Source organism: Amaranthus tricolor, chromosome 9 (assembly GCF_026212465.1).
Source record: "Amaranthus tricolor cultivar Red isolate AtriRed21 chromosome 9, ASM2621246v1, whole genome shotgun sequence".
NCBI classification, from domain to species: Eukaryota; Viridiplantae; Streptophyta; class Magnoliopsida; order Caryophyllales; family Amaranthaceae; genus Amaranthus; species Amaranthus tricolor.
The window spans coordinates 11556140-11577648 of NC_080055.1; the positions used below are offsets into that span (position 1 = coordinate 11556140).

The following is a 21509-nucleotide window of genomic DNA, read 5'->3' on the forward strand; positions in this document are numbered from 1 at the left end:
TAATATGTATATGACTGATTGATGCAAATTGCATCCATTCAAAACCTTTCTTAAAAAAGGCGCGCGCTTCCTCCCTCTTTTCTGACATCTTCGCATTTCTCTCACATCAATTGGCAGTTTGGCACACACAATATCTCCCGCCATTGTTAATCGAACAATCAGTCTCAATCAAAACTCATCCGAAATGATCATCTGCTGGATACACCTTTTTTTTTCTCCAATTTCCTGTCAATATTCATTTTGAGGTTTGCAATAAGATTCATAAATTTGTTTCGTTTTTATAATGCTGTTTGTTAGGGTTTTATATTGATCGATTGATAATCAAACGACTTAGTGAAATAATTTATTAAGTTTTATTATCTACAATTTATTGCTTGCTTTGTCATTAATTTCGATAATCTGAACTTTGATGACGAATAAGTATGATTTGGTTGATTTTGTGCTAATTGTTAGGGTAAAATGACAGTTCATGATGTTATTGTGAAATTGTGAACTGCTGATTGTGTAATTTAACGCGGTTTCCATATTGTCAATGGGGCGTAATTGTGAAATTGGAATCAAGATTGCGATATCACTGGTTGATTGTATTCGTTTACAGCAATGTAAGTGCACTATTGTGGTTTTACTGGAACCACCCGTTGACACTGATATTGGTAGTAACTAGTAACCCTAGTACACATGAGGCACTAGTACATTCAGTTGAATTACTATTATGAAAATTGAAAATCACAATTCTCAGATGGCATAGACAGGAATGCCACAAGAAAAAGCTGACGGAAAGATGCTTCATGGTGTTAGAACTAATGGCTAATAATTAGGGTTCAGGTTGTCCTCAAGCAAGTAACACTTAGCACATGGAATAGCAAGATTTGTTGTAGATAGATAGAGATCACATGAACTTTTAGGCCTCATTAAGAGACTCTGTATCCAGATCCTCCATAGATTAACCAACGGGATCGAAATCTACATATTCGAAAGAGCCTTTGCCACATAGTGCTAGAATGTAGTTTAGGTCGCTATCATAGTGATGCAATAACAGTAGTGGTTTGATTGTTATACCTCCAAGTATTGGTATAGACCATAAGATATATATACCTTTAAATCTAAACTGCATTTTTTTACACCTCTACGATGCAATTATTATTGGTTCATAAATTTTGAAAACCTTAAAACTTGGTTGATACCATTTGATGCGGCCTTGTTTTTGCACTATGCTTTGCAGTTTGTTTTTAGCATCAGTGAAAGAGGTTGACTTGTAGTGGTCTCCAATGAACAACGTGTTCATAACCACGTCAAAATGAAAATGATGCTTGAAACGGGTAGTTTATATTGCAAAAACAAGGCTGCATAGCATTGCATGGTCCGCTAAGGGAATGTGGGTGAGTTTGCGATTTCTTATTGATGGAGCCAGTTTTAGCATTTTAGTGATAGCTATGTACTGATAGGAGAGGATAGTAAAGCTTGAATGTGGAGGAGTCAAACTAAATAGGCAATGTTGGTTTTGGAGACTAAAATGAGCACAATTTAATAGTTCCAAGTACCGTGCATTCTTGGAGAATTGGAATGATACTCTTAGAGTCTTAGCTTTTAGTGTACAAAATTCTCTTTTTGGATTTTGAACTGAAGTGGGAGCTTTGTTATATATTTCTTCTTAGAATAGTTAATTTCATTTGAATAAATTAAGATTTGAAGGTTACGGGCCAGTGGACAGAGCATCAGAGGTAGTAGGGGAGAATTCAGGCATTCTTTTCTTAAGCATAAAAATAAATATATAAAATGTTGGGTTTTGCTAACGCTCCATAATGACAGACTGGGTTGAAAGCTCATTAATTCTCAGGCTTTTGGGTTAAAGCATATCTGTTATGATTAGTAATTCTTCATGTCTGTAACAGTACGACTTGTTTCATTCCTGTTTATTTCTTCAGCTGAAGTGGAAATATAACGGTCTTGGAAACAGAGATTTATGGACTGAAAGATGAAACAAGTTTAGCTTCATGCCTATGAAGATCTATTTCCTCTTCTGTGCCAAGTCATTTGTTAGCGACTCCCCCTGGGTATATCATGTCTCATTTCTGCTTTCATCCCCAGCAGTTTTCAATATGGGGCGGGGATGAAACTTATTGCAAGAGTCTATTGTACATATCTGTTTCAATGATAGCATTTCAGAGTTAAATCCTTTTCTTGTTCCCATTTTCTGTCATTTTATATACTTTATTAGAAGCTAAGTAGGTACTTGGTAGCGATTAGAACGAGAAGTAAATTATGAGGCTTCAAAAATCACGTATCATAACATTTTTGGGTGGAAACCCCAACTGCATAGATCAATATTCATAGCTGTGAACATCATTGCAGAAACATTGCGGGAATCAATCAGAAGAACTGGCTTCATGATGACAAAATAGATTTGAGATGTTTGATTAGATCCCTAATATAAATACATTTTGAGTTTCCTGCTGTAGAAAACTCTTTGGCTATGGACGAAGCATAGAAGATTAATATAATAGAAGATGTATGATTTATTCTTGGTAGCTATATATTGTGCTAATATTTAGTATAAATGTAAACTACATGTCTTTTAACCTTCTGTGTTGTTGAGTTAAATTTGGTTTATCTAGTGACTGTGAATTTGTTGAAGTCTTAAAGGTTGTTTTATTTGCTTTTGTGCCCATGGATATCATGGATTTTAAGCATTGAAACTTCTGGACTTGGATTTTTGTGGAAGTACATTATTATTTATTGCATTTGAAGGCATTTCATGTTAGTGGCGACTGGCGACGCAAATGTTGTTCATTGTTTTTTCTCTGTTAAATGAAAGTATGAATCACAATCGAGCTCATAAGCAGTATAGGCCTATATGCTCTTTTGTGTAATTTTAATGAATCAAAATCTTATTTATCAAACATCTATATCACACTTTATGTAATATCTTACACTGGGACAATGCCCGAATAAAATGACAGCCTGGTAAGCAAGATTTATCCTGGATGATAACCTATATAAGCCTACTATATAAGGTTCTTTAACTTGAGCCTTAATATATATACTCTCTAGCTATCTAACCAATAGTGTGAATGGGTCAGAATAAACAATAATCTGACCAACTGAAAAAAGGAAAATTGGATTGCCATGAGTAGCTATGATGTCATCACTCATCAACATATATCAACATCAGTCTGAACCTTGTTCTTCCATGGCTTCCCTATTTGTAAACAACCAAGTGGAGGAGCAATGGGAGCCATAAGTTCTCCAAATGATTGCCAACAATAGGGATCATATAAGTGGTATCGTTCTTGCAGTGGCTTTAGTTGTATGGTATTCAGTGTTATGTCTATGCATGGTAGCTCATCACTGCAAGCTAAATGTACAGGTTTTACAGTGTATGTGCCTTTTATATTTTTGTTATGTGACACCTGATACTGCAACTGCGGCTGATGCATTCTTACACGTGCTTTTGTCACAATAATATTGGTCTATTACAATCGGAAGCTGAACTTCACTGACTTGAATATTTGAAAATGTTACGCCTTGCACAGATCCTCAACCATCCTGCAGAATGAAATAGTTGGAAGCAATGTAAATTAAGAGTAGGTCTTGTATGAACTTAGTCCACACAAAAATGGTGTGCACCAAATTAAATTTAAGTCTGAGTTAGGGAGTGTGAAGTGGAGTAGACAATGAAGAGTATGAGCTTGTGAATGGAATATTCAGGAATGGTCACACAAATCCTTTGAGGTTCCATCCTAAAACTAATTGGTATTAGGTTTAGCCTATCTTTAATTTTTATAGGTGGGATCACATGTGGGCTATGTGTTTTTTCTTTCAACTTGTGATATTGCATTTTTAAACCCAGTATCATTGTGATATTTTTGCTTATTTAAAGAGTTAATTTTCCTCCTATGCTGAGAATTCTCATTTTTCATTTTTCCATTTTTAATCACTCAGCTGTTTCTCTGAAGTTCCCTTTTATTAGGGACTGCTATATACTCGGATTACTTCCTTTGTTGTGGAGTCAACTAGTGAATCCATTAATTATAGTGTTATGAGGATTTTTTTAACTGTGATGTATACCTGCCATGTCTTTATGCGGACTCCAGTCATCGTGCCATGCATGTTGACTTCTCTGACAGTGACATTTGAGACACAGGCTTTACTGTTATACCTTCCCAGACTTCCAATACTGATGCCATGTCCTGGTCCACAGTTTACATTGTGGATGTATACATTCGAGCATCCTGTTTGTATCGATATGCAGTCATCACCTGCATTTAGTAGTTTGTTGTTAGATACTGCCACTGTGCCATGTGAAGCATTTTTATATAATTCTGTATTTATGTAACTGGAATTTCTTGTTTGTGTTAAGAATTTATCTAAGGCTTTCATTCCAGCTATTTTCTCAGAGAGAAAAATAATTTAATTGTACAGATTACAGACTTTTGGTTGTGGAGGAGGAGCACTACAAGGTTCTGGTAGATTGCATCTTGTTGTGGTTTCATGTTGTGGTCCTGTATTGATTATTCAACAGCATTCTGATGTTTTTAGTTATTATGTTAAGAGTAATGTTTTTAACAACTAAGATGTTTTTGAATCATAGAGTATGATTAAGAAAGCGGAAAACAAGGTGAAAATCGAAATTTACCTTAGAAAATGTACTTGCTCCAATGAAACATGACTCGAATCTCTGTTTGCTCGACTACTTGGCAATTAGCACAACCCTAGCCTTAACAAACCACAACATATTTGAACATAATTATTTTAATCTTTGCGCACGAAAACCCTAATTTGGTAAGCTTCTGCCATTGCGATAATGGAGGTGTCGAATCTCTGCAAACAGGTTATTGCTAAATAATTGTTTCGATTTATGATGAAACTGATTATAATTCAGTTTATTTTCTTCAAAATTATTCTGAAGTTTTTGTTTGCTATTCATAATTTTCAGTTGATTTCACTTGCAATTCAACGGTGTCGTTTATCAGGAGATCCATGTCGACTTTCTGTCATCATTCGACAAATCCTATTTTCCAGCTTTCGTACTCAAATTTCAAGTAATTGTTTTCTCTATGTATCAAAATTGTATACGATTTTTACATTTGTTAGAAATTTAATCAAACTTCAGTGTTTTGTAATTTGATTGTTATGTGGTTTGATTGTTTCTGCTTTAAGAAGTATGTGAAATGAACTTAATATGAAAGTAGTTTGATTATGTTTTTTTTCTCCAGTCATTGATGCTACTTTCAGAGTTTCAATTTCATATCTCCATTCACCATAGAGCTAAATATTTTTAGCTCTTAGGTTTTTCGATTATGATGACTTACAGTAAAACACTCAAAAACTCATGTGCACTTTGTATTTTTAGGATTATCAACTTTGTTATACTGTGCATTAGTGGTTTTTGGGCATTGTAATGCTGTTATATTGACTCTATTTGTGATTTGAGCATGATGAGATTATCTGAATAGGAAGCTCACTTTTTCCTTTTTCTTTCAATTAAACTGGATTATATTTTTTGAAAAATATGTAGTTGATTGTTGACAGTTTCTGATACTGGTGTTGGAAGTTGCTTGAAAGAATTCCAGGACTTGAAACTTTGCTTCAATGGATCTGCTGTGTGGGGTTAGTGACATTGTCACGTGTTTCTGGTTCCTTTTTTTTTGATGATATTGAATGATTGCTCATAACTTCATAATGATTATGCTTGCTTGTTTTGGTGGGTTTGTAACTTTTTTTTTTAAAAAAAAAAAAATACAGATGGTGCGCTTGCTATCAAAACCACCAGTAAGTTTGAATACTTCTTTAATTTCAAGTCATATTGGATCACTAACATGGCTCTAAACATTTCCTGGATATTTCTGGTTGAAGTAAATATGATTTTGCACTTGCTTCAAATGAGTGAATGGAAAAGGAGAATTGTAATCAATCTTATGAATTTAAAATTTTGCACTTGCATGAGTTTCGAGGAAATAACTGGATCACCTTCTTGCATTTTTACTTCGAAAATATTTGCTTGGCAATTATGGTTTACAAATGTAACTCTTGCCACAAGATTGTGTAACCACAAGGAAAAGAAACTTTTAACGTCTTAGCCTCTTTCTCTTTGAACGTTGTACATTCTTAAATAACGACTCTTGTGTGCATATTGATCATCATAACTAAAGAGAGGATTTGTTCATCTTACATGACAGTAATCCTCTTTTGATTTCTGACATCCAGCTAAACTACAAGATCAATATACTGTGCATAAATTTCAGCTGTTTCTCTGCTGGTAGTACATAGTCAATGATGGTATAAATTAATGACTTAATCTATAGGCCTTGGTGATCCTGATCTTTTCCAGTACAACTTAAACCTAAAAGAAAGCGTTCCTAACAAAAGGTTAACTAAGCTCCCTTCAATGCCAAAGAAAAAGGCCATTTTCAGGTATGTTTGTAAGCTGTATTTCTTTTGGTTATATACTTCTACATGCTATTATGAATTCATTTTTCCTGCTCTGTTTCTCAGTGGAACTGAAGTTTCTATGTCCACTGCTGAGGACATGGGAGTATTATTGCAAGATATGACTACCTTTCTCAGAAAGGTACACCACATTCCAAAGTATTCAATTGATTTTGTTTGTGTATTTCATGATCTCTAGATGGATAACATAACAATATGGATGAATTAGCATCGCTAGTATCATTGACGTCATATAGATATAACCTTACTTTAGATGGCTAACATCTCCGATTTCATTGACATTGTCATGGACTAGCTTGGCCATTAGATGAAATTAATAAGAGTAAATAGAAAAATGTATATGAATGAACAAATTATATGACAAAATACAAATCACTGATTGTAGAAATTGAATGTAAATGAAAATGTATAATGAAGAACGATTGTAACCAAAAACGATTACAATAGATAGTATACAGGCATTCAAGAGGCTTGTTCTCTCCCAATGAGTATAAAACTCCTCTTAAAACTATTACTTGAATGGATGATTCCTAAAACCCTTTCCCTTTCCCTCTATTTATACTAATTATCTCCACATTTTATCATCCCACTTAACTAATTACTAAGTATCATTTACTACTTAATTCCTATAATACCCATTTCCAGTCCTTCATGACATACTGACCCTTGAATAATTCACTTATCCTCAAGGGAAAATTTGAAATGATTAAGACAAATTATCAACAAAATGAACCAAATAAGATAAGTTTCAACTTATTTTCAAAAGTAAGTGTGAAATTCCCAAATCTATGATTTGGGGCTGTTTGCAGTTAGTAACTGCAAACAGAACAAAAAAACACAATAGTTGATCGTAGTTACTAATTGTAACGCAAACAACTTTGACTTTTTTTTTTGACCTGTACACGGTTTGACCTGTTCACGGTGGAAGCTGCTGTGCGTATTTGTGGAGCTAGTTCTTCGCAGTTACTAACTGCGAACAGGTCAAAAAAAAGTCAAAGTTGTTCGCAGTTAGTAATTGCGAACAGCTATTGTGTTTTTTTTGACACTAATTGCGAACAGCCACAAACCACAGGTTTAGAAATTTCACACTTTTATAAATAAGTTGAAATTGTCATGGATTCTGAATATCGCGGCCTCCGATGTGTCTTCGATCACCAAGAATCAAACAGCTCTGGTACCAATTGTCATGGATTGGCTTAGCCATTAGATGAAATTGTTAAAGATTGAACAGATGAGATGAAATTGTTAAAGATTGAGCAGAAAAAGTAAAGAATGTAACAATTTGTATGTAAATGTATATGTATATGGAAAGATTGAATGTAAACAAAGAACAATTATAAAAGATAGAACACAAGCTTTTTGAAAGGCTTGTTCTCTCCTAATGAGTAATAAAACTCCTCTTAGAATTATTACTTGAATACATGATTAATTTCCTTCCCTTACCCTCTATTTATACTAATTATCTCTACCTTTAATTCCTTCCAACTTACTAATTGACAAGTGTTATTTATTACTAATTTCTATATTACCCCTTTCTAGCCGTTCTCCTTCATGACATTTGGTTTTCCTTTTTCCATTGGCTTCTATCTTTTACAATTTGAGATAGATAGAAAATTAGAATGAATGGAGAAGAAAAATCTATGTGAAAGACCATTAAAACTGATATATTGGTTTTTGTAGCTGATTTCAATCTTTAGGGGGTAAAGCTTTAGCATTTTTGTTGTTGAAGCAGAATGCATGATATATGTAAGCTCTTATGCACACCCTTCTTTTTCCTTTTCAAAGGACTTACGTTTTACTTGTTTCTGCAGATTCATATATTGAAGATACATGTAAGTTCAACATCTCCCTAATGTAAAATAACACTAAATACATCTCTAGAACTCTTTTATTTGTTGTGTGTGTGTGTGGGAGGGGGAGGAATGTCGCATGTTTTCTTAGTGCTTAACCTTTAGTATATTGCTAAGTAGAGTTGTTTACTCCTTATTTTTGAAAGCCACTAAAGTGAGATGATTTGCAAAAAATGGATTGCTTTCTAAGTGTTCTGCATGGAAGTTATTTTAATCCTTCTCAATTTATTAGTATTTTGATCCTAAAATTTGAAGGCTATCAAAGACCATAAATGAGGATAAAACTTCAACTGCTAGAGTATGTTATTGGGTGTTATGCTATTTGACAGTAAAATAATTGCTTATTTTTCTCTTTACTTCAGAACATTGCAATGGAGCTGGTTGCTGTATGCAGTGATCAACAACGACTCCAACATGAAAATGTTGTTCTTGTCACCGAGTTGACATTACCTTCCCCAGATTCTTCAATTTTACAACAGCTAACATCAGGGCTAGAGGATTACGTTTGTAATCATAGAAATGGTTTGATTAAAAAGTGCCTGTCCTGCTTTTCGAGCGGGTGAGCAAATATTCATGCATGCTGTGGTAGCTCGATAGCGTGGAGTGGATTTTAGAATTTGGGATTTCTTTTGTTTCAGGAACAGGAAAAGAAAATAACATTTATACAGGAAATCAACAAGTGACATATGTTTGTTACTTTCATATTTTGCTGTGTTATTTGTTTATGTTTCTCTTTTTTTCAGAGAGAACCCAAAGATAGGGAATGGACAAGCATGCAAAAAGAAGCACGGAAATGATGTATTGGCTGTTGAAGTAGTAATTGTTGTCAGCCACAGTGAGTTATCGGATCCATCAAATCTGTCATGTTTGAAGGCCTTTGAGCCCAAAACAGAGGTCAGTTTTCTGCAGAGAATGATGTTCTACTGAAATGATTGACTGTTCTGTTTGTTATTCAGTCTTGCTTAGCACTTGAAATCACGTCCAACAGCAGTTGAACTGCTCATAATATCAACTTCATCTATTTCATTACCATAAACCAGTTCTTGTAAGTTTATTATCCATGCTTTGAACTAATGATGTTTTTTGGAGGGCAAAACTCTTAGTTTTGATCTTTTTAATGTGCTTTTTAAAAATTTGGCTGTGTTTCTTTAAATTTAGTTTTAGTGGTACTTTAGTTATGAGGAAATAATCTCTCATTTTTTGATGTTCCGACTTCAGCTGCATGAAAATTATGAATTTATTAAACAATCAGAAGTTTCTGAAACAGTTACTTTCAAGAATTATGGAAAGCATGCTCTTAGCTAGTATGTGATTAAACTTAAATTACATTCACATTCAATAGCAAGACAATTGGAAATTGTTTTGAAAATTTTCAAAGATACTCCCCTCTATTCTAATCAACTGTTCCATTTGGTTTTGCACACTTGACAATGCACTATTTCAGTCCTAATTATCTCTCATTATGCTTGGTTAAAAATTATAAAAAAATAGATATTAATACAATTTACATTGAGACAAATCAAACAGGATCTCACTTGACTATGTTTTAACTTATTTCTGAGAATAAAATACAATATAAGAGTGATTGGTCATTGGTGAATAGTGCCAGAAACAAATGGAACATTTGATCAGAACGATACAATCCGGTTATAAAAATTTGTAATACTCCTTAATGATTTCTGTGGAAAGTGTAGGCATTTGACAAGAATATATGATAGAAGTTTTATAACAGTACTCATCTAACTTGGATTATGTATCTCTTCGACTTTTCAGGTTTTATATTTTAAAGATTTCTCACCTTGTTCGGTCCCCCAGTCAGCTCTCAAAGCAATCAAAAGCGTCAAGTGGAATAACTATGGGCTAACTCTAAAAAATATTGATGATGAAGGGAGCTCTCCTTCACTTGAATGGGAGAACTTGCCCCTAAACACTCATATCGACATCGCCCTTCATTCTTATAATAAGCAATATCCATACAATTTTTACATTCACCTTCTGTTATGATAACAATAGCAATCAAATTGTACAAGAATCATCTGCACTATATTCTGCTTTATACAGTAATTCCTTAACTTGTTTCCAAGGTGACAATGCCGCCATTAAGGCAAAGAAATCAACTCGAGACAAAGCTTGCAAAGGATGCTATCAGTCTTGCACTAAATGATTTGAAGGAAATGTATACGGGAGCTCTTCTCAGTGATCATGCTCTCAAGGTACCACCCTTTATAGACACTTCAGCAACTGTACTCGCTTCTTTTTGTGATCCCAGCCAAAACTTTACTGTATGAGTAAAATCTGATGAAAAATCTGAATTGCTGAATTCCAAAATTTACCTTGTATAAATCTGTTAAATTTAGCATTGTTCCTGTCAAGGACTGAAGGCATCGGAGATGGTCCCTTGAGGCAACCCTTTGGGTCAGTTTACGTTTGTTAGTCTTGCAGTGATTTTGGAAGAAAAGGGCTTGATAGCAAATACAAACCTTGGCCAATAATCATCATCAACATGCTAAACCCTTTCTACGAAACAGATTTGTACTTCATTAATTGTGTCCGGTCCTGGATAAGAACAAGAATCAAAATTTCCTAGGACAAGCAAATCTAGAAAGACCAGGTTGAATCAAAGTGTATCTCTTGTACGCAATCTCATTTAATCTTTTTTTTTTTCTGGGTTCAGATCCATTCTTATGCCCCTGATCTTGCAAGAAGCATTGCTGGTTTAATACTGTCTTCAGATGATCAAAACTTCCAAGGCGAATGCTTCAGTCTCCTTGGCATGCCAATGGCAAATATAGAAGGACACTCTTTAGAGAAGTGCATACAAGACAAGATTATATCTGCAATAGACATGAATGACAGGAAGCCTCCGAGCTCAAGATGCAGACCGGCTGCACCTTTTCTATTCGGAGATGATCATGTCCAAGAATCAGAATACATGTGCGACGAATATGACGAAGGTGAGGAAGATGATTGCGTGTTGATGGATTACTAATTAGCAGCTACATTATCACCATCAAAATTATATCTGTTTTGGTTATTATATGGTACACCTACTACAAAATCAGCTACAATGCTTTGGAATAGGCTTTTTGTTTGGATTAGAGAAATGAAGTTGTATATTCCCCTTGTTTATACACACAAAGAGAAGCTTTGAAAACATGCACCAGCCATCTGAATGAAATCTTTTTTTTTACCATCTCATCCTTGCAGAGTTGCAGTTCTAGACATATATACCTACAAAGTTGTAAAGGAGTAATTTTGTATACGAGCTAATAGCTAACAAAGTACTTCAAGACATAATAATCTTCAAAGTTAAACATACCTTAAAGTATAGGCGTCATTCAAAATTAAATCAAACCGATTATAATCTGAGTCGAGATTTGAAGTCGAGCTCAAACCTTATACCGTTAACTAGACCAATTATAAGAAGTTAAGAACTTGTTGATTAAACACCATAATTGACGATATCAAGAATCTTGGTAAACATAATAATTAACTTATAAATTCTTCTATATGTTCCTATGAGTTTGTATTAATTTCTTTTTGTTTGTCTCACTTCGCTCTTTCATCCACAATTTTTGTAGAAAATTTGAAACAATTAAGCAATTTAAAAAAAATGAGTTTCAGGTAAATTTAATTTCAAAAATAAGCATATTTATGTTCGAGCCTAAGGTTAGGTATCTTCGCAGTTAATAACTGCGAAAAAAAAATTGGTCAAAAAAAGTCAAAATTGTTTGTTCGCAGTTAGTAATTGCTAACAAAAGAGAGACAATGTCATAACGTTAGAAGGGACTGGAAAAGTGGAAGTCATATTAAAGTCAAAATTGTTTGTTCATAGTTAATAACTGCGAACAAAAGTGAGACAATCTCATAACGTTAAAAGGGACGGCAAAAGTGGAAGTTATGTATGCATAATATATTTTTTAACCAATCTTGCTAAATTACAAAAAGTGTTGAATTAATTTATGAACGGAATAAAGAATAACGACACATGTATGTATATTATTATATAAGTAACAATACATATATTTAAATTTAAAATATAATATTGTAAAATTTTATCATTCCACCAAAAATCATATATTTATCATTTAATTATTATACTAATAATTTTACAAAGATAATAATAGTAAATAAACACAATGCTTGTACGTGTATATTAACTTACTGCACGAAAGATAACAAAAAAATGATTTGTCTCATTTGATTTTTTGAAATTATTTACTAATCAATTTTACTTTATATTTTATTCTTAATCTAGATGTTAAATAATAGTTAAGTGAGATATTGTTTAATTCGTCTCAATGTAAAATTTATTAATAATAATTTTATAATTTTTAATTATGTGCAATTAAAAATATTTACGATTGAATTAGTATATTGAAGTTTAATCTTCACATAAAAAGACAAACAGGACTAGCAACATACTATATTAAATTACAATCTCATTCAAGCAAGTTTTGAATATTCTCTGAGAAATACTTCTAATATGATCATATTAATAATATAAAATGAAAAAACTGATGTTTAATATTACTTTATAAGTACAAAGTATATGTATGAACATATTTCTCCAAAAGATAACCTCTCTGCAAGACATCCTAACAGTAGAGATCACCATTAATAAGACAGCTTTAAGGACAACTTCATCTTTGTCGTACGAGAGATCATACATCAAGAAGATTATTGACTTAATCAGCTACACATTAATCCAAAGAATAAGAATGTGCTTAATTTATTTAATTTCATAAAATAAATTCCAATGGTTAAAAAAATGCAGTTTCACGATATTAATTTAGATGTATTTAATTGCATTCCAATTCCTACATCAAGAAAGTATTTGAGTGCATTCCAAAAGAATGTACCAAACTATAAATTGATTAATCTATATTCCGGCTGTGAAGAGAACAATCAACACTCTCAACAAAGTTGAAGAAAATGCTTTTTAAGGTTCACGATGATTATGAACTACTAGGGAGGTCTGAGTCGCTTTTTCGGCTGTTTCATTTCGTATTCCTGCGCAAGAAGGTAACAAACGAGGGCCGAAGAAGGGTCCTCCGGGAATCCTTCTCCGATGATTAAGTCAGTATGGGTTATGAAAGGATTGGTGGTAAAGCTTTAAGGGATTTTGAGTTATCTTTCGATGAGGGAATAATCCTTGGAATTCAGTGTCAAAAGTTCTGTCCCCTTTAGTGATGCATGGCATCGTATATTTATAGTGGTGGGTTTTAGGAGAGGTCTCCCAAAACCCTAATGACAGTTTAGGCTTTTACTTTATTGGAATCTTTCTTGAGATCAGTAGAAAGGGAAATAGAATATTCCGTAAGTCTATGTGGCGTTTGGTGGTTTGCTGATTCTTACACCATGGTCCCCCTTCCTTGTCTTTTAGTACACCTATATGGGTATGGTACGAGGTAGGTGTAGTGCCTTGCCTTATACAAATATTGACAACTTTTCTGTGCATAACTCCAGTTGTCTTCTGACACGTCATCATTTCCGTTGTAACCATTCTGCAGGTATTTAGGTTCTTCATTCTTTATCAGGATCCTTTTGCTATGACCCTGCTGCTTCCGTGAGTCTTGTTGTTCTGCAACTTAGCTGAGGAGTAAGTTTTGTCCTTTAGGGGGCTAAATTATCCTTCCTAGGGAGCTGGGCTCTGAAGGGATCCAAGTTGTTTCGTCATGCCTTTCGTCCATAACGGTGATTTGGGGTTTCTCCTTTTTCAGGGTCCTAGGGAAAGCGGGGAATGTTCCAGCATATACCATCTCAATCAAACAATTAGTATATTGAAGTAAGAAGAATAATAAAGTACCACTTAAAAACAAACAAATATAATAACCAAACTCATAATTTCTTTATTTTTATATAAACACGAAAACCAGATCTTGTAAGCCAAGGGGCTTATTATTGAAATCAATAATATTCTTTCTTCTTGTCTTGAAACTTGATACTTCTAATATATAGTAAAGTTTGAATAATTGAATTTAATAGAGTTAACCAAAGAACTTGTTATTTAAATTTTGTGGGAATAGCCTTTCAATGTTATTTAATAATAACAATAATACTTTTAAACTTTAAATAATAACTACATTTAATGAAAATATATCTTATTAAAAATGAGTTTGATAGGCTATGACGTTTTTGTGCCTTATAGCTTATAGGTCAATATATATATATTAATAAAAGTATTAGTTTTTCTGATCCATTTTTAAAACCAGGCTAACTTTTGATTTTTCAGTCATACAACTACAATTGAAATTTCTAAACTCCACATTTTTACTCTTTTTATTTATGGAAAATGAATAGCTAAGTAAGTTTCCTAAAGAAAACTATTCTCTTAATGCAATTGAATCGACAAATTAAGTGGTGCTTACTGTTAATTGCTAATTTGTAATTTTTTTTTGTCAGTATGACATTGACATTATTGTTATTTTGATTTTTAATTTGATTTTTGTAACTCACTTAATATAATGTCTGAATCTATTACTGTTATCATAAAAGCACTTATTTAGAGTTCGTTGAACAAACTTATAATATGAATGAAGGGAATGAACATTAACCTCAAAAAAAGATTGTTTTATGTTCATTTATGGGAACATAGAGGATTAGGAAAAGGTTTTAGAAAAAAATGACTCAAATGTATTCAGAAAGTTTGTAGATTTAAAAGAACAAAAATATACTATAAAATTAAAGAAAAAATTAATATTAATAATTATAAACATGTTAGTAACAACTTGTTCAATAGTAGTTGATTCTATTAATACAAGTGCTAAAACTCTTAACAATGACGTCAACTTTAAACGTATAATTGAACATACAACATCAACTACGTTGGAGAAGGAAGATATTGATGTGCCGAGTGGTGATGTTTTAAGGTTTAGAACTATTCATAAAGTCATTAATGTGAGGCAAATGAGGCTTCACTAGAGTATGAAACCATGCCTTGAACGAGGTAAGACATGAAAAGGGTTTTGCTCGAACAGGCAAGGCAAGAAAGCAATCCAAAAGCTTGCAGCAGGAGCTACTCGTTCAAGCAGGTCTGTTGCTCTTTCGAGCAGCAACAAGGCAGTGAACAGAAGGTCTCTAACAAGGTTGCTTGTTCGAGCAATAGCCTAGGAAGCTCTAACGATTGTTTTTGTTTACGTTTGAGGCACTGAAAGAGGGCATTACTTCTTATTTATTGCCATGCTTATTGCATGGAGTTAATTGTGTTAATGTTATCTTAATGTGAGGGTTCTAAAATGATATATTCCTTCTATATAAAGGGGCATACATCATTCAAAGAACATAAACAATACACAACATAGTTGAGAGGGCGAATACACATGTGAGGGCTAGCGTGTTGACCATAAGAGCCTTGTTTTTTCTTTGTGTTATTATTTGTGATCTTGAGAGATTTTTCTCAAGATAGAAAGGTTTATTTATATATTGTGTTGTGAATCTAGTTATAAATAAGCTTTTGTTGAGGGGAGGTATCCAAGATATCTCATATATCATTGTGTCCTTCTTCCATTGCTTTTGTAGTTGTTTATCGTCCTATTTTTCATTGTCTAACCAGCTCACTGTAACTTTCATTTCAGATTCATAATAATAAAATGTTTGTACTACCTAATTTAGTAAACACTACCATTAAATTGTTACCACATAACCATCTATCTGTATCTATCCCTGTTTAGAACCGGATACAATTAATTATGCTACTAATCTGAGTTAGTAGAATAGTTCATCTAAAGAGAGGTTATACTTGTTTGAGGTTTGTTTTTGCTATCTTACCCTTCCTGCGAAAAGACCACCTAAATGACTTCTCCCTGGACAAGTAACACGGGTTAAAAGGGCACAAAGATATTCTTTGGGATTTTTTCCAATGCCCAAGTCGGTTAGAATCTCAAAATGTGTGCCTAACAAACTTTTTCCCAATTAGTGCACAATGGCTCTTTTCTTAGAGATTAATGCTATGGCTTCATCCATTCCTTAAAAACTTCCCATAAGGAATGTTTATGGGAATTAAAAAAAATAAAATTTTTTAAATAGTGGATATATTATTTGATTGAATAATATTTAACGAAGGAAAAATAATGACCACAAACATTAAAAAGTATTAAAAGAAAGTTAGTGGAATACATGTGGATCGGAGATCATAAGCAATATAAAAATGTTAAAATAAATTTAATAGAAGATATGTGGGGATCATAAATTTATTTGATGTTTTTATTTTTCATATTTTAGGAGTTTTATTTGTTGTTCCTTAACGAATCTTTCTATTTATAATATATTGTTTGGACATAATTAGCCTTACTCATCTTAATTTTAATATTATTTTTCATTAACTTTATTTTAACAATTTTATAATATTTAGGGTGTCTACATATTTCTCACTAACTTTGTTTTAACATTTTTAAATATTTATGGTCCCCATATTTTATGCTCGAACTTTATTTTATATTTTTTTAATGCTTATAATTTTCATTTTTTTTCTCAATTAACTTTATTAGTCAATAAAATAACATCTTCATTATCTAAAAGAATCAATTTTTTTTTTTAATTTCTTAACCAGTTTCTTCACAATTTAGGGTGTGTTTAATCTAATGAAATTATTCACTTCAATGGGGATTATAATGTGTATATACCATTTACGAGTCATGTGAAACATATGTACGCAACAAGAAATAATATAAGAAAAAAATAATATATAATCGTTGTTCGTTTGGGTGTATCCTAATTTCCTTTGAAATATCTAATTTTTAGAAATTATGTATTTATGTTGTTTGATCGATATTTATTGGGCAAGCATAGAAAATATACATTCTCTTAAAAATGAAAAACTCTCCAATTGAATTTAGGAATTAAATGAAAAAGGGATGTCGATAATTTCAAATTAATATATTATGCTCGCTCTTTTTGTGATACTTTGCCCATTAAGGGTGATACGTAATTAGGTATGTTAAAAATTAAATAAACTTTGTTTTTCCAATATGTAAACTATCTCCATAATATGTATCACATTATTTATTCACTAACTATCCATTAAAATTATATTTAATTATTTATCAACTAAATATCAATTGTCATCTGAGGTAGATAAATTATCCAATAAATTGGTGTAGCTTACAAAACTATTATAATTATTTATTTATTTCCTAAATATTGTATGATACTCCTATCTTTTATGATATCATTTATCTTTAATTAAATAAATTAATCTATTTTATTAATAGAAAGTTTTGTAGGGTCCTCTATTATTAAAATATAGGGGTCGTTAAATATACATCAAAGTCATTAAACACACTAAAATACAAGTAATAAAAAAAGTTTTTTCTTACCTACGTAACAAATGAATAAGTTTACTAATTTGTTGAAATATAATTTATAATATTTTTTAAAATTGTCAACTGTAATAAATCTTCAATAAACATATCAATTTAATTTCAAAAAATTTAGTAATTTATCGATTATGTAATGTATACTTACACACCCAATACAAAAATTAGAAAAACTGGTAAAAAATATTTGTCCATTAAACTTATTTATTCTATGTAGTATCTATCAAAATCTCTTTAAAATATATATTATCAATATCAAATTAATAAAAACTAACACTAAGAATTATAACAGTTTACAAAGGTAAAGAGTAAAGACTAAAACAAGTCACCGACCTAAACTTACCTCAACAAATCCCTTTCAACACAAATCTTTTAGATTTCTTCGTTACTCGGTTTCTTGTTCGTCTTTATTTGATATTACTAAAACCAAACGTTCACACTTCGTTCTTTCTTTGACGTATTGAATATTAATTAGGCAATCATCAATGATAATTTATTCATAGAATTATAAATTTAAAGCCATGATATGTATATATACATGTCACATTTTCAATTAAAGATTATTCTTAATTTGTGATTAGTTTTTATTAATTTATAAGTTAAAAGATAGTTAAATGAAATTATTTTTAATTCGTCTTAATATAAAGATTATTAATATCAAATTTTTTATAATTTTTTTTATCATACATATTTAGAGATAGGAGTATTAAAAATTATTGAATTAGTGCATTGTATTGCGTAAAAAGTCAAATATTATCAGTATTTTAGAACGGAGAAAATATATATATTTATTATTAGTTACGTTGTGAATATTCTATAAATAAATAGAGAAATTTTAAATGTGATTTTCATGGACAAAAAGAAGTTAAAAGTATAATAAATGTTGGATTTATTCAATTCATCTTAATGTATAAATTTTATATAACGTGTATTTATAAATATTAAGACTTAAATTATAAAAAAAATGTGGAAAAAAAGTCAAATATAATAATGATAATGAAAGGAAGTAATACATAATTAGTAAGATATTAAGTGAGGCCCTAAGTGTTGACAAAAATTTATATGTTCATAATTAATAGTTAGTTGTCCACGTCATTGTACTGGTTATATACATGATGGATTTATCAAATTCCATATAGTCCAAGTGTACTAGTTTTAATGTCGTTTACCAAACCCTTGAATTAGTCTACTCTGTATTATTTGTCCAATAGGAGTATATCCAACAACGATTGTGCAAGGAAATTGCTTGTTATTTTATAAATTTGGAGTCCAATTGATTCCTATAAGCAAAATATGCTAAGTAAGACAAAAATAATAATGATGAATGCGCTAATTAGAAATGTAGAATGAAAATGATGATGATTCGAAGTCTAACTGAACATGTGTAAGGTGTCTAATCGTACATAGTTCTCTAAAATTATAAGGTTTTAAATAAAGTTTAATATAATTTACATTTTTTTATCTATGGTTTAATTGCTTAATTCTAGGTCTTAAATTTGCAAAGAAAATATTTTTAAAATTGGACTTCAAAAATTATTGTGAGTTTTTACTCAACTTTTGTTTAATTTTAAGAAATTACTGTACAAGTCATTCATTTTGGGAGTAGTAGTTTTCCAATATTTTAATTTCACATGTAAAAACTTTTGGATAAAAAAATAACAAAATCAAAAAAGAAAGAAATACTTCCATAAGTTATTAGTAATAATCCCATATGGATTGCATGCATAAATAATGGATTTTACCATTTTTTAGTTTTGTCTACTAAACATGTTTAGGCCTAATAAATCATTGATCTGAACTTTATTTAAAATATACTACATGATAATTAAAAAGAATTATTAGTTAACTCCTCATGAAAGGAATTACAATATAATAAGTCGACGATTAATATAGAGCCAAGATAAGTTTTGATAAAAAAAAAAGTTATAAAAAATGATTAGACTAAATGTTAACTACAGTTTCTAAATGCTTTATAGGTTAAATATATTGAAAAAAATTGCAATTTCACATGTTTATTTATTTTAAAATTTATTATTAGAAATAACATTACATTTTTATCCGTAATATTAAGACTTGTAAAAATTTCACCTGACCCGAAATTAACCCAAAATTTGATCGGAAATTAGTGGGTTATAATGCAAAAAATTTGACCCATAACCATAAAACGACTCGATCAAAATATATCGATAAAAACAAGGTCAAACTCAAATGAAACTCGAACCCGATCATTTTGACCATTTTCAATCTCATGTCATAATTGTCACATCATTTTTACTCAGTCTTATTCCTTACAAGAACTTCTCTTGTTTTTTCGAGCCAAGGGACTCTTTGGCCACATTCTCTTTTATGGGTATGGTTGTCACCTTCCTTCCCTCCCCAAGATACACTGGGTATGATAATGCTAATTATAAAAATATATAATCCTTTACTCATTGGGTTGATTTGAACCCATCAAGATCTGACCGAAAACAAACCCCATCTAAAAATGACCTAAAACCTAAAATTGAGGCGATCAAATAGAACATACCACAACCTATCTGACTAACTGTTTTGATAGGTCTAGTTATATAGAAACTTGTATCTCTAATTGATTTAAATGGAACCAATTTAACCTACATTGAATTGAATTGGAAGAATTGTGAAAATATCAAAATAACATAATAAAGTAATGAATATAATTAAATTAAAATTAAGCCAAAATAAAAAGGTAAAGAATTTAACACTTTAATTTTAGTTCGTCATTATAACTTTATTATAACATTTTCTTTTTTTATCACAAACAATCAGCAACCAATTGACACCAACAAATAACTAATTTTATCAAACAGATTATAACAACTAACAAATCACTAATAGCTCTAACTAATCGAACTAGCCAATAACTCGTCAGTAGGCAACAACTTCGATCAAGAATTTTTTTTTTTTCTTTTCTTCTCTTTGACTAAATTAGTTGAATAATTAGCCTTAAACTTTTTCCAAGCTTTTTCCAATAAAATTAAATCACAAGTGGGAAAAAAAATAGAAGTACACACGTCAACAAAATAGCAATAAATAAATGATCATAAGCACTTCCTTATCCAATGGAATTGCTTGGTAATGCTTAATTAGTTCTTGACCATTTCAAAGCATTGGATACACTTTGTCTTATCCAAGCCAAGACCAAGACTCCTAGTCAACCTACACTATTTTTCCCATATATCTTTTTCTTTTCTTTATTTGGGTGACAAATAATAATGTGAACATTGCATCACATCATAGTAGAGTAATTAAAACTTTTTTTGCTTGAATAATCCAAATTAATCATTTACTTTAATTATTTAGTTCACACTAATAACTAGTACAACAACAAATAAAGCTTAGTTAATCCAAACAAATTAAAGTCCGCTAAAACTAATAATTAGTTCAATTTTTTTTTTCCTTGAAAATTTTTAATGAGGATGAAAAGAGCTAGATAATAGAAAAATCAACCTATTTTTGTTAATTCAAAAATTTTCAATTAAATTCTAATAATTAAAATTATATAAGCCAACAAGTATAAATTTATTCGAAATTTACTCTTAACATTTTTATCATAATATTCACTTTTTTTATATATTTTAATTATGTATAACTCAAGATATAAATAACCAAAATAATGCATTGAATTGCGAAAATAAAAATATTATGAAACAAAAAAATATTAAACTATGCATATTATGTTATGGCATAAGAGGCAAGTTGGAGCAAACTAAAGCTTTGTTGTTTAGCATGCTTGGGAAATCATGGAGTGCATTGTAAAGTTTACGCAGATGTAAATTATTTCTGTTGAAAACGCTTCTAGATTTGGTTTGTACTTTGACGTAAGTAATGCAATACTCCCAACTCCCAAGTCTTTGTAGAATTGAAGCATCTC

The 21509-nt window shown here is 31.1% G+C and overlaps 1 protein-coding gene and 1 pseudogene across 4 annotated transcripts; one reads left to right on the forward strand and one right to left on the reverse strand.

The window, feature by feature from the left end:
* The first annotated feature begins 13 nt into the window (after positions 1 to 13).
* On the forward strand, positions 14 to 11491 carry LOC130824032 (type 2 DNA topoisomerase 6 subunit B-like). Of its 4 annotated transcripts, XM_057688902.1 has the most exons (13): positions 14 to 245; positions 4423 to 4831; positions 4937 to 5042; positions 5533 to 5610; positions 5746 to 5772; positions 6306 to 6414; positions 6496 to 6571; positions 8262 to 8282; positions 8663 to 8859; positions 9044 to 9194; positions 10074 to 10266; positions 10383 to 10513; positions 10975 to 11491. In XM_057688902.1, the coding sequence occupies exons 2-13, from the start codon at positions 4805 to 4807 to the stop codon at positions 11287 to 11289; spliced, it is 1431 nt and encodes a 476-aa protein (XP_057544885.1). In that variant the 5' UTR covers positions 14 to 245; positions 4423 to 4804; the 3' UTR covers positions 11290 to 11491. The 4 variants fall into 4 exon arrangements, with proteins under 4 accessions (XP_057544885.1, XP_057544882.1, XP_057544884.1 ...); XM_057688899.1 differs by having other exon boundaries at positions 4423 to 5042; XM_057688901.1 differs by lacking the exon at positions 5746 to 5772 and having other exon boundaries at positions 4423 to 5042.
* On the reverse strand, positions 3107 to 4380 carry LOC130823254 (polygalacturonase At1g48100-like; annotated as a pseudogene).
* Positions 11492 to 21509: the final 10018 nt, after the last annotated feature.

Excerpts from the sequence above, each read along its gene's own strand:
- LOC130824032 (XM_057688899.1), top strand. The coding sequence starts at position 4,859 with ATGATGAAACTGATTATAATTCAGTTTATTTTCTTCAAAATTATTCTG. Across the intron at positions 5,773-6,305 it reads GCTTGCTATCAAAACCACCA|GCCTTGGTGATCCTGATCTT; the intron begins GTAAGTTTGAAT and ends CTTAATCTATAG. Across the intron at positions 6,415-6,495 it reads AAGAAAAAGGCCATTTTCAG|TGGAACTGAAGTTTCTATGT; the intron begins GTATGTTTGTAA and ends TCTGTTTCTCAG.